This window comes from Fringilla coelebs (genome assembly GCF_963513975.1).
Source record: "Fringilla coelebs genome assembly, chromosome: Z".
NCBI classification, from domain to species: Eukaryota; Metazoa; Chordata; class Aves; order Passeriformes; family Fringillidae; genus Fringilla; species Fringilla coelebs.
Window position 1 is genome coordinate 70,836,904 of NC_140031.1, and position 13,771 is coordinate 70,850,674.

General features: G+C 40.4%; 1 protein-coding gene across 1 annotated transcript; it reads left to right on the forward strand.

The window, feature by feature from the left end:
• Positions 1-605: 605 nt before the first annotated feature.
• On the forward strand, positions 606-9,251 carry SRP19 (signal recognition particle 19). Its single transcript, XM_084225853.1, has 5 exons — positions 606-677; positions 1,744-1,819; positions 2,797-2,868; positions 3,817-3,928; positions 4,880-9,251. Exons 1-5 carry the CDS (start codon positions 634-636, stop codon positions 5,011-5,013), a joined length of 438 nt encoding a protein of 145 aa, XP_084081979.1. The 5' UTR covers positions 606-633; the 3' UTR covers positions 5,014-9,251.
• The last annotated feature ends 4,520 nt before the right edge of the window (positions 9,252-13,771 follow it).

Below are 13,771 nucleotides of genomic sequence, written 5' to 3' on the forward strand. Positions count from 1 at the left end.
CACGCCGCTGTGGTGTATGAGCCCCCCTCACGGCTCGGTGCCACCAGCAAGGGCGCCCCACTGCTGGGTCACCATCGCTGAGGGGGCACCTGCCCCTCATCCACAGCCTCAGTGAAGGTGCGACACAGGACTGGACCCAGTACTGACCCCGTAGTTTTTCCCTTAAGCTTTAGCCTGTTTTTCTCGTGTAATTGTACCGGAAGCTGTGGTAATGCCAAATAAACATTTCCCGGCATTTCTTAGACAAATCGTTCTTGGATTCAAACACCGTTAGAGCTTTGTGAGTGCAGGGCACCACACGGCGGCTTGGTGCCCTCCGAACACATTTTGCGTCGCCCACCGCGATCCTCGGGGCCCTAATTTCATTGGCGCCTGCAGCCCATTGTTCACGGCTGTGTGACAGTTTTTCCGCACACTCTCGGAACTCCGGCCCTGCCCGCCGCCATTCCCGCCCTCACTCCCTCAGCCTGGCGGAAGTCGCGTGTGCGGCCTCGGCGCTGATGTCGCACCTTCTCACAGGCTGCGGATTTTGACAGATGGCCGTATTGACCAATAGAATCTCGCATCGTGCGGTTGGGGGCGGGCCCTCTCCGCCGCCGTGGCGCGGGGCGGGGCGGGGGAGATGCTGCTGTCATGGCCGCCGCCGGCGGCGCCGCGTCCTCTGCGGACAAGGAGAGGTACCGTGAGCACGGCTGGTTTGGGGTCGGGTCTTTCTGGGTTCCTTTGTTATTCAGGGCTCGCGAAAAAGAAAACGCGCGTGGAGAAAGGGATGGTGGTTTCAATGCCCGTGGAGCGAGGGATGATGGTGGTTGAAGTTAAATCCCTGTGGGACAATGGGTGGTGGTGACTCTTGTGTGATTGGGAAGTCCGTAACGAGACTGGAGTCCCCAGGCAGAACCCAGAGCTAGTCGGCTCATAAAGATGGCAGTAGCAAAGAGTGGAGAACACCTCTGGACAAGAGAAGGAGAAAACAGTAGAAGTTGAGGTGATTTGGGTTGGTTTTTAGAGGCAGCCAGGAACGTGATCCTTGTCATTCAGCCAATTGGAATCTGTCTGCACCATATGTTTTACTCATTTTAACTATTTCCTCATGCTCTCATAGATTCTTATTAAAATCAATGTGAGCCTTCTTCCAGATCCCCTTGGTCTCAGCTAGTTGTTTTTTTTAATTATCTGATTAGTATAATTGAGGTTCTGTCACACTAATCCCGTGTATGTGCTTAACACATGTAAATCTATTGAAAAATCTTTAAGCAAGTTTCAGTAAGAGCACAGTTTCAGTAGCTTTTATAGATGTACCCAAATCTGGGGTGATCTCCCTGTGAAAATAAATTTAAAAAAAAGAAGTCACAGAACTTAGCTAATAGTGATAAGAAAATGTTAATTCTTTTCAGGGAAATATGTGTATTCCATGCTTCAAGATTGTAAGAAATAGGTCAAAAGGTTATATTTCAGCCTCATGGTTTTGGTTTGGTTTTTTTTTTTTTCCCCTCAGAATGGGTAGTGCCATCCCTTGTACACATAGTGCCCCAAAAACTGGTGTCATGCAGTTTCCATGATAACTCAAAGTGGGATTTTGCAGCATCTTATTAAGCAGTCTAGGGAAAACAAATGGTTGTTCTACGCTGCTGTGGGAACTTCTGTGTTGTAGCCATGACATTTCGTTTTCTCCTATTAGGAAAATACTGCATAAGCATTGAGTTGATATATCTTGCTTAAAACCTCGCTGTTTTCTCTTTTTAGATTCATCTGCATTTATCCAGCTTATTTGAATAACAAGAAGACAATAGCAGAAGGAAGAAGGATACCTATAGACAAGGTAATTTTATGGGTGGCAGGGAAAGTAGGACATTTTGTTTTGCAATGCAGTAGTGTGTAGAGTGCTGGAAAATACATCTCTCTGATCTTTCCATTCCCTCATGGTGTGGAAATAACAGTGTATTTGAAGGTAATCTAGTGCCAGCATGTGAATTTAGTAGGAGAGTCCTGAGCTGAAGTGTTTGCTTTCATGGGAGCAGCACCATGAGCAAGCAGGTGAAGTAATGAGGAACTGAATACACTCAGCTGCCTACACAGATAGTTTGCAGAATTTGAAAGCAATGCAGAAAAAAGTAGCTAGCTAATGATTGGGTTCTGGTGACTGATTATGTGAGCCTATACTCTGTGTCCTGTGCATGTGACACACAGGCATGGTAGTTATTGCTGCTTTGGATCTGTCCAGAAGTAGTTTTTTGTTATGTCGCTCATTTGTAATAGTTTTAGCAAGCATTTCTGGGAATATAAAGGGCTTTTCTTACTGCTTAGGGGCTTAGGGTTTGGGTTTTTTTTTTAAATAAAATCTCTCTTGAGTATGCAAATTGCCTATCAAAGAGCTACCTATGGGAGGAATTGCTGCCTATCAGCAGATTCCTATCAGCAGATAGGAATTTCTATCTGCTGTGGATAGAAATTTTGTGGTTTTTTCCTCCCTCAATCCTTGCTGTAAGTTTGCTGTTGCTGGTTCACAGATTTGGTATCTCATTACATACAATAACTGTTAATTTCAATTACTTTTTCTAAGTAATTCTTTAACTTGCTCCCCTGTCCTAGTGAAATCTATCTCATCTGTTTCCTGATGTCTTAGCTCTTTTTTTTTTAATGTTTTCTAAAGCACAGCATCACTGACAAATTACTTATTCACTAGATTTGTATCTTCTCTTTTCCTAATTGCTGAGTAGGGTGGGAAACTGGTAACTATTTTATTTTTTGACAGGTCATAGTTGAGCACTAATTAATTTTAACACATTGTTTCAACAGGCTGTTGAAAATCCCACATCTACAGAAATTCAAGATGTATGTGCTGCAGTAGGATTCAATGTGTTACTAGAGGTAATTAAAAAAAAAAGTCCCCACATACAAAAACCTCCAAATTCATTTGTTCTCTTGTCATATCTTTTTTTTAATGAGTTGTGGTTCAGAAGTTTTGTTACTAGCTTTGCTTGCTTTGTATGATAACTGACCATAATCATGAAGTAAATGTTACATTCCTCATGCATGTCAGGAATATCTCAGATCTCTCAGACAATGTGACTTGTAAAGCTTATAAAAAAATTACTTCTTTTTTATCATCCTTCTTAGAAGACTTTCCTGAATGTTTAAAAGTGTGTGAGAATAAAAGCTGTTCTTGCAAGCTGCAACTCTGCAAATTAAGCTTTTAAAAACAGATATTTTTAATGGAAGGTAATGACCTTTGCAATTAGTTTTGTATAAGAATAGCTGATAGTTGGAATCTTCATAGTTCTTTGGAGTTACATTTCAGCCAGACAACGTTAGCTTTTTATTGCAGTACATGCTTGCTCTTTAAATAGCTTATTGGTTACTTTTTCCTTAGGGAATGAGTCTGGATTTCTAGAGGGGTAACTTCACACATCATTTCCTGAAGTAATTATTAATTTAGAACTGTGTTGTTTTTTCTAAGAGGAATACAGGTCCTCGTCCAGAGCCTGCTACACAATCAGTTTGTTTTTCAGAAGTATTTGGACAGTGCACACCATCTGTACTGAGAAACCTGGGATGTTTTATCAAGAATGAAGGCAATAATTAGCCATAAGCAGTGATTGTGACCTATCACTTGCTATCCCTAGGTGTCCAGAAGGGTTTGTAGCAGTGGAGATAAAACCAAAACCTGTGCCCCTGTGGTCCAGACCACTGTGACATAAAATTTACTCACAAATTTACTCACAAAATTGTTCAGTACCAGGAGTTGTTTTAAACAGTGCCTCTGAAACAGTTGTCTTCCAATGCACATTATAATATACTTCCCCTTTTGTATGGCAGAAGAACAAGATGTATCCCAGAGAATGGAACAGAGATGTGCAGTACAGAGGTAGAGTACGAATCCAGCTCAAACAAGATGATGGCAACCCATGTTTACCTCAGTTTCCAACACGTGAGTAGAGTGTCTGGGTTTAGGTACCTCACCTCTTAATAAACCAGAAAGACTTGGTTTATTTTATGTTAACAGCCTGCTTAATTAGTTTTAACTATTATAAATCCTACAGTTTACCGTTAAATCTCATTGCTTGTAATAGTCAACAAAATTAAGTTGTGAGCATTGAGTAAAGTTTGTAAAATGCTGTTGCCTTTGATTCTGCTGCTTCTGCAGCAGAAGGAGGGGCTTGTGGGGAACATTGTGTGATTGCTGCATGGAACAAAGCATGTGTTCAGTTTGGGCTTACTGCTTTGCTGACATTTGAAAGAGTTTAGTTCTTAAATGGTTAAATTCCAGCGGTTTTTTTAGGATACATACATCATCTGGGCATCAGAGTGGATGCTAAATTGATAAAACACAATACTGAGTTAAACTGAATTTTCCACCGGCCATTTTCATAAATCAACAATGAAGCAGCAGCCCTTAACTAATTAATACCAATTATTCATCTTGAATGACAATTTCATCTTTTGCATTTTTTTGAAGATGAATCCCTATATAAAAGAGAAGCAGTTTCTATCTTCAGGAAAGAGCAAGAAGAGTGCTGGGTGTAGAGTAGCATGAGAGTGCTGACATAGGGAGATGATTTAAAACCAGAGTCCTTCTGGAGGGCGGTAGTGCCTTTCTAAAAATGCATGTAGATTTTGCCTGATCATTCTGTCACCAGTGTTCTGGACCAGTAGGAGGTGGAGGGAAAGAGTAGCAGAAAGCGTGTAGGCACTTTGAAGATTGTCGGGCTATGTGGCTTTTCCAGACTACTGTGACTTTATCAGTCCTGCATTTTTATTTTTTTTCCCCAAGAATTTTTCACAAGCTGCTTGCTGTACCAGGGGGGAGGAAGCTGATCTGCCAGGCTTTATATCCATTCTTAACATAGCAGGCATACATTGATCTCTCCCTGTATTTTAGGTAAATCAGTGATGCTGTATGCTGCAGAAACCATTCCCAAACTGAAAACAAGAACTCAGAAGATGGGAGGTAGTGATCAAAGCCTTCAGCAAGGAGAGGGAGGCAAGAAAGGTAAAGGGAAGAAAAAGAAATAAATTAACTTCTGGAGTCACTGTTGCATTGCATAGTTGTACTTACAGGAAGTACAGATGGACACCATGCAGCGACTTTGAAGTGGAGATACAAGCAAGAAATGAAGAGGTGAAGCTGAGTAGAACTGCCTGCTTTTCTTGGAACTGGAATGCATGTAACCGCCTTGCATCTGTGTAACAATAAATCTCTTTTCACATACAACCTGCACACCTGACGTTAGCACCCGCGTTAAAAGTCGAAGAACATAAGCAAATAGGGTGGGTAGGAGAATTATTTTTTCCAAAAGAAACATACACCTTTTGAAATCTGGTTGCCTTAGTAAACCGTTTTATTTATGATAGTGAAGCAATTGTCTTAATTCTATGCTATTCTGTATTAGGAAGAAAATCTTCACCATGAGGGTAGTGGAGGCAGAGGTTGTGCAGACAAGTTGTGGATGCCCCATTCCTGGAAGTGTTCAGTCCCAGCCTAGAGGGGACTTTGAACAACCTAATTGTTATGGTTTCACCCCAGCTGGCAGCTAAGCACCACCCAGCCCCTCCCTCAGTCCCCACCCTCAGTGGGAAGGATAATCAGGAAAGAAGTTTGTGGGTGTAGGTAAGAACAGTGTAATAATTTAAACTAAATAAAATACAATAGTGGAAGTAACAGTGATTACAATAAAATATAATTATCATTACTTTTTTTTTAATGAGAGGAAAAAAATCAAAACAAGACTGATGCCCACCCCACCCCCAGCAGTGATCAGCCCCTCCTGGCCAATCTCCTCCTGTTTATATACTGGACATGCTAATCTGTGATATGGACATGCTAATCTGTGATATGGACTATCCCTTTGGCCAGCTTAGGTCACCTGTCCTGGCTTCTTGCCACACCTCCTCACTGGTAGAGCGTGAGGCGCAGAAGAGTCCTGGGTTTAAGATAAGACTGCTCAGGAACAAGCAGAACACCAGTATGTTAACAGAATTATTCTCACACCAAATCTAAAATACAGCACTAACAACTGCTGGGAAGAAATTTCACTGGATTGCAGCTGAAGTCAGGACAGCAGGCATCCCTTATTCCATATAGTTTCTGTGATGCAGGTCCCACTTCCTAAAACCTCATCAGTTTCCTCTCTTGGTACAAACGCACACACACAGATAAAATGCCCTTAAATTATGGACCATCCCTGTAAAAGCCCACTGAGCTCACTGAGTGCATGACCCTGGGCTCCATCTGTCAGAAACAGTTTTCAGGCAGGAGAGGTGTTTGGTGTTGGACTCTTGTATGTGGAAAGCAGTTCTGAATCCATCACTGCTGTGCTCATGGCTCCATCCAAATTCATTCTTCATTAACGTGTGATTAAGAGGGGTTTGGGGTTGGAGCCCCAAAACCAGCACAGCATAGACAGGCACCATGGGGTGACCAATGTGGTGATGGGCACAGGGCCATCATAGAAGTGATAATTCACAGTGTTACACAGTAATTGATATAATTCATTGGCTATTCTTTCCCAAAGTCAAATCCCTTTGATTATCAGACTTTTCCATCCTTTCACAGGACCCACCATCTGCATCCAGGTCCCTGAGCAAAAACAATCCCAGGAATTGGTTTACCTTTGCCTGATGTAGGGATAACTCAGACTCTTTTCCCCAGCATGTTTTTAATGTTCACTGCAGGAACTTTATCCCCTTGTACAAGAAGCAGAAGTTTAGACTGGGCCACACCATCTGGTGGGCAATGCCTGGGTGTTGACTGACAGGTGGCCTTTGCTAAATGTGCACCCCAGGAGGTGAAGGTCCCACCACCCACTGCTCTCAGTGTGGTCTTTCATTGCATCATTTGATCTTTCCAGAGGCTGATGCTTGACCAGGAATGTGGTATTCCCACACAGTGCCATGCTCTTTGGCCCAAGTGTTTATGTGGTTGCTTTGGAAACTAATCCCATTGTCTGACTCGATTATTTCTGGTGTACTGTGCCCCCATAAGACCGATTTTCAAGACCCAGGAGAGTGGAGTGGTACAAATAGTGTTTCCAGCCATCCAGCTGTTGATCCCCCCACTGTCAGCACATGGCTCTTGCCTTGGTAGATTGGGGGACTGATAGACTCAAACTGCCTGGCCCCACCATATTGACATTTCAGCCATTGTCCTCCATTCCAGAGAGGCTTTAATCACACAGCCTGTTTCATATCCATAACCTCTGTGACAGTGTCCATGCTCAAGTGCACCCATCAACCACAGCATCAGTTTAGCCAGGAGAGGACCCTGCCCATGCTGCTTCATGATTCATTCCAGAGTGATGTCGGATTCTGCAGGAAAGGACTGTCTGTATCCACACAGACATCCCTCCTGCCCTCTTCTTTCTATTAGGGAGAATTCTTGCCTTTCAGTGTGAGCAGTTATGCAGATTCTCTAAAAGAGAAATGTGTAGGAGAGGAAGTCCTGTGTTCTAAGGCTGTAATTGACTGTGGTCATATACAAATATCTTCAGGGGGGATTTTTCTGGTAAGGTAAGAGTTTATATGAGCTTTCTTTAGAGTGTCTGGCCTAAATTTGGGGAAGTTAGTTAAATGGTAACCCTGTGAGCTGATGAAATGCCATGGGGTACGAGATGTGGAAACAGATGCTATATGAAAAGGGTTTTTTTGTAGTGGAAAACAACGGGATGTAATTAGAAGTTATTAAGGCACATCCACTCCATTATAGAATTAGGGAAGTGCTACAGTTAGTTGCAACATGGGGGAAAATACCAGAAATGGAAGATACACTTGTCATATAAAAGACTATAATTGCCCACAGATTGCTAGGCTCAAATTTTGCCTGGATTCTGCTGAGTGATGAGTAATTCTTCTGAAACTTTTAAATAAAGTGAGAGGTCTGTGAAAAGTTAAAATCACATTATGCCTAACTTTTGTAAATCAGAGCTTTAGACTATAGACAGCTGAAAAATGTGGAGGTCAAGTCTTGCACAATATAATTTACTGTGGTCTGAAATTAAATACCTTCAGAAGTGATCTGACCTATCTGTGTGTGTGAGAAAGAATCTTAGTGGCATTGCTTATCAAACTTTCCTGATCTAGGAACCCAAAATACTAAAGCTATTTTAAAGTCTTGCAATCTTGCAAGGAAAGACAAGAAAGACTTCTGAAAAGGGTAATATTGAGCTCAAATACATGAAATGTGAATTAGTCAAACTAAAAGAAAGCTCTGTGGATATTTTGGGTAAAGCTGATTTTATGTTTTTTAAAGCCCTGTTAGGAAATCAGATGACTACTACCGTTAGGAAGTTGAAGACTGAGTTCCCAAACTCCTGTCTGCTTATCCTCCCATCTTTAAATGGGAATGTTTTGCTTTTTCTGATTTCTGGATTTAGACTAAGTATATTATATGAGCAATAGTTGTTCCTAGATGATGCAGCACAAAGTTAAATACACCTCTCCTTTTCCTGACAGAGTTTATAAACTAGACTTTCATTTCTGTATTTTAATAAACTGGGTTCCTTGGAGGATTAAAAACAAGGAGGTCAAGACGACCTCAGTTCTTCCTCAGTTAACAGATTATGCCTCATTTCTGGGAACAGGCAAAATTTTATGAACCATTGAGGGACTGGGAGTGGAGACAAGTCTGCAGTAAAAATACAGAAATATTGCAACTTTTAGTCTGAATGCTGTGAAGAAATTTTTAAAATTATTTTATTTTTAGGGGGAAACTAGGTGATAATGAAGGTCCTTTTATTCCGCCTGCCTTCTTTTTACAGTTTTTTGTGATGTTTTATTTATGCAGTATCATCACTAAAAAGACACTCTGATCTGAGATTTCCTGTAGGTGGCAACAGTAACAAAGGAAGGCATGCATCCATGAATGGGAATTTACTCAGGATCCAGGACAGGAGTAATAGGGATAATGAACTAGTGTCGCAGTCCAGCTCTCTATAAGTATGTCTGTTATTTCCCTATACCATTTTCTACACCTGAGAAAAATTAAACATTTGAAATGGACATATGAGCTCAAAATCCTTATAACAATCCTTACAACAATTTCTGTGTCAGTAATGGATGGTAACATTGACATTGAGCATCAGGGAGGTGTGATGATACAGGCAATCAATAATAGAATGACTAAAAATGAGAATTCAGCACTGTTGTGATATTTATTCACTCTTGTGAGGTTTATTCTTTCAGATGTATAGCATGTAGCTGCTATAGCAGAAGTACCACCATAATTAATTCTTAATTGAGTAATTAAAGAGACGGAACATTAGAAGGTTATTTTAAAATGTGTTTTATGTTGGAAAGTGACAATAATATGTGACCACATGTAGTTGTCAGCCTTCAGACATGAAGTAACTCAAAGAACAGCACTGCAAAAAACAGCTGGTCCTAAAAAAACTTGCCTGTGTGTACATCCTGTTCCTTGTGTGTGTGTAAGAGAAACATGTTGCCATAACTCCCTTTTGGGGAACATATACCTGTGGGATATTTGTATGTGTTCTGCTTGGGAGCATGAGAGATGGTGGCTCCTTAGATTCCTTCTCCAGACCTATACATGCAGTGAAATGGAATGAAATGGGATGGGATGGGATGGGATGGGATGGGATGGGATGGGATGGGATGGGATGGGATGGGATGGGATGGGATGGGATGGGATGGGGTGGGGTGGGATGGGGTGGGATGCGATGCGATGCGATGCGATGCGATGCGATGCGATGCGATGCGATGCGATGGAATGCAAGGGACCTAAAATGATCATCCAAACCAACTGCCTGACCGCTTCCAGGCTGACCAATAGTTAAAGCACACTATTAAGGATATGGTTCCAATGCCTCAACACTGACAGGTTTGGGGCATCAACCACTCTCTCTAGGAAGCCTGTTCCAAGATCTGACCACCCTCCTGGTAAAGAAATGCTTCCCAGTGTCAAGACAACTTCCCCTGGCACAGCTTCAAACAATTCCCACGTGCTCTGTCACTGGACACCAGTTATTTAGCTTCTTCCTGTTGCAGACTGGCCTTTGTGGGGTTATTTTCTCTCTTAGGATAAAGGATACCCTTTTCAAAGTCCCTAAATAAAAATATAATTTATAATGATTAAATAATTTGCTTTATTATATAATAATAATAAGAATAAATAATTAAGTACCCCTTGCCATAGTGGCTGTGTAAGGCAGATGGAAAGAAACAGCCAAGTCCTTGGTAGTTTGGGATCTGGGAGAGAGCAGAGGACACTGCAGATAGGAAGTGCATCGTCTGAACTGTAGTGCTATTGTCTATGAAACAGCATGTGTGCCTCTTTTCATCTGTCAAGGTTTGGGCTTTCTTTGGGGTGTAGTTTTTTGGGTTTTGTCTGTTTGCTTCTCAAGTAGCAGAATTTAGACATGTCTAAGAAATCTTCAAGTATTCTTCTCCTACAAAGATCCAGTAGTACAAAATATAGTTTTTTTTTAATTTCATAGCCTCAGCAAAGGTGCAAACTACATTGCATTCCAAAGTACGTGAAATATGCAAATTCAAAGTTCATCTTCAATTATTTTTACTTGACTAGTTCATGAGTTCATGTGGTCATCTGAAGATTTTTTGCTACAGGATCTCTTAATAGTTTCTGTATCAGTAGGAAACAAAATTTTCAAAAAGCTGTAACAACATGGTTGCACAGCTGAGGAAACTGAGGACTTCCTTAGCAGCCCTGGGTTGTCATTCCTCAAGAACAGTTTCATTCCACCACACTGGATGTAGAACTTCTCTAGAAGACAAGACATTCGTCTTATTTGTTAGGTGCCCTTTACAGAAAATGAGAATCTCTCATGACCTTCAAGGATTTGTGGCTTTGTTTTCAAAACTTCATTCTTCCTCCTTTGAATAAGGACACCATTGTTTGTGGAATATGAAATAGGGGAGGAAGATGACTAAGGAATTAGTAACAAAAATTTCAGTTGATTCTCGGATTGTTTAGAAAGAGTTGGCAAGACTGGAATGCAAACTCAAGAAACATCCTTTTATTTGTCAAATTAAATGTAGTGAGGGTTTGACCTGACAAATACTAGTCACACCTTCCACTACCTCCAAGAATTTCTATGCTTTGTTAATTGGCTTCCTCTGGGTTGGAGAGTTTTCATTATTTTATCACTAGTGGGGATGTTTCATATGTTTGTTATCATATGTTTTCCTGAACTTATTTTCCTTTTTTGCTGAGTTTGGAAAGGAGTCAGATAAAGCAGATGAAATGTCCTTTAAAAGAGTGGCAACATCAGTCTTAGGTAAATATAACACCACTGCCAGTAAGTATTCAGCATTGTTTGTTGAGGTCATTTATGGAACACCAGGAAGCCCATGGGAGAGGAAAACTTCAAAATCCCTGTAGTTTACCATCTTTCCTCTCTGTTTCTAGAGAATCCTAAACCTTGATGATTCCCAGGTAAGCCAGGCTATGAAGCCTAGAAAGATGCTTATGGTGCTCACTGCTGGGAAGAGTTCTGCATTCCAAACTCTTCTGTAAGGGCCTGATGCTCTAAATCTGCTTGGCTGCACTCGCAGTTTGGCATGAGGCAGAGACACTTCCTTGGAGTTTAAGAGGTTTATATTGGTTCCCCAGTAATGAACTTCAGGGAGGGGAGAAAAAAAGTGAATACCCTATAAAGACCTTCTACCTTCCCAAAGTAGTCAGGTTTTCACTGTTGAGGTATAAGGTTCTTAAGAAATACTGAGGCATCATACCAGTCCCATAAGAATCTTTTTATTTGTGTCCATTTTTATTAGCACATTACAGCTTCAGCAAAGACATGGAGCAGATGTGTGTACCAACATTTGCACATAAATGTTATGAAGACATAAAGAAAAGCACTGATCTGCGGGGCCAGCCCAGTGGAGTTACTTCCAGGAAAGGATAACTTGCTGCAGAAATTCTGTCATTTCTACTTGCATCAAGGCAAAAAAACAAGGGCAACTTCTCTTAACAACAGACTGTAGTTCTAATTCAAGTAGAAATCTGACAAAAGAGCACTGATTGTATGTGCTGATAATATCAAGTTGGTAAAGACAGTAAGTTGATTTAAAGCCTTTCAAGTTCTGAGAGATGCAAGGGACTGTTTCAACACTTACCTAACATCTACCTAGAATGTTTTATCCCCATTAATAACAGTGGAAGAACTGTTAATTAGTATAAGAAATGAAAAGGAAATCCTGTCTCTACTACAGACATCATTATGCTTGAAAAATCTAAAATTTACTGTAAGCTTTTAGATAAGTTATGTAGTGCTTTGCACTGAAATCAAATACTTTATTAAGAATCCTCATTTATTTTCATCTAGTTACTTCTAATCTCAAGAAGTGAAACTAAATTACAGTGGCCACGAGTGCTTTACATAGAGCTGATCGACCTTAAAACACAGGACTAAGGTTTAGTAAGGCTTACTAGAAAGTCCAGTGGGTTTACGACAGAAGAAGACAAAAATTAACCAGTTAAATGGTGATACACTTCAAACTTTTTACATGCTTAAAACCTAGAACTTTGTTGTAAACTTTATCCTCTTCAGCATATCCCCTCCTAACAAAAAGTTGTCAAGGAATGATTAGCTAAGAAATCTTTCATTTTTTCTTCAAATGACAAACAGCCTGCTGTCCTAGAGAACATGAGGTACAGCAGGTCTTGTATTTCCCTATCCAAGCTGCCAGCCCCAAGGGCTGTTTTCCAGCTCAAAGCTTAAAATGCTTTCTCTTATGACATTTCTACATCCCCTTTCATATCTGTCCTGCTGAGGTTAAAACTGACCTGCTGAGTTGCACTGTGTGCTTCACTCTTTTGCAGTTCTTGCATCTGAAAATTTACAATGCATGTTTATACAACAATTTGCTGCAGAAAGCCAGAAGTCCTCAAAACTTTATTTTAAGTTTTTAGAATTCAGGATTGTGTACTGGAAATAATTTTTATCCTATCAAAACCTTAAGCTTTCTTTCTGCATGTTCTGTGAGCTCAGAACCGCCATGCTATTACTCTAGGTTTTAAAGAAATGTCAGCATGGAGATGAAAACATGGGAATTTCAATAATTCATGCCTGATTAATTAATGTAATAGTTTTTGTTGAAAATACCACAGTGTGAAAGAGTACAGATGCAAAACTAAGAAAAAATAGGGTTTTTTTACATTGATTGTAAAAAATCTCTTTATTCTCTTAGCAACTTTGGTTGCACTCTTACTGATTGGTCAGGGATATATCAAGTAACACCAAGAGCATCTTCATCAGAAAGTTTAAGCGCTCACACAAAGTTGTTCTTAGTATAGTCAGAAGAGATTACAGACCTTTATGAGCAGAAAAAACTTGTGGGAGTTTTAGTCTGTCTCCTTAATGATGTAATTCTGAGGACTGACACGCAAGGCAGCTGCTATTTTAAAAGGAATTCAGGAAAAAGTGTTTGTAATGGTGCCACTCCTTAGCTAAAGGTGGCTTGTGCTTTTGAGTGTGATCTAAAAAAAGCACTCTTTGAACAATTTTGGATAATAACTTGTTTTAACAAGAATAGGCAAGAAGTTGTATTTCAGTCACATTCTGTTAATTTTGTGGCATCCATTTCTAGCAAATCACTTCAGGCCAAAATAAGCTTCATCACTCCAAGGAAGTTATTCTTTCCTATATTTAGTATCCATCCATTTAAGAATACACACACTGTACCAAATACTGTGTTACAACAAAACATGCAGCAGTGAATAATCTCTATAATCAGGTGCCTAGAACATGTAATTTCACAATTTACAGCTTTAGTGGTGGGAAATACATCCATTATG

Bases quoted from the DNA above. Each gene is read 5' to 3' on its own strand.
- SRP19 (XM_084225853.1), top strand. From the start codon at position 634: ATGGCCGCCGCCGGCGGCGCCGCGTCCTCTGCGGACAAGGAGAG. The intron at 1,820-2,796 runs GTAATTTTATGG...TTGTTTCAACAG, and splicing joins GAAGGATACCTATAGACAAG to GCTGTTGAAAATCCCACATC. The intron at 3,929-4,879 runs GTGAGTAGAGTG...CCTGTATTTTAG, and splicing joins TTTACCTCAGTTTCCAACAC to GTAAATCAGTGATGCTGTAT.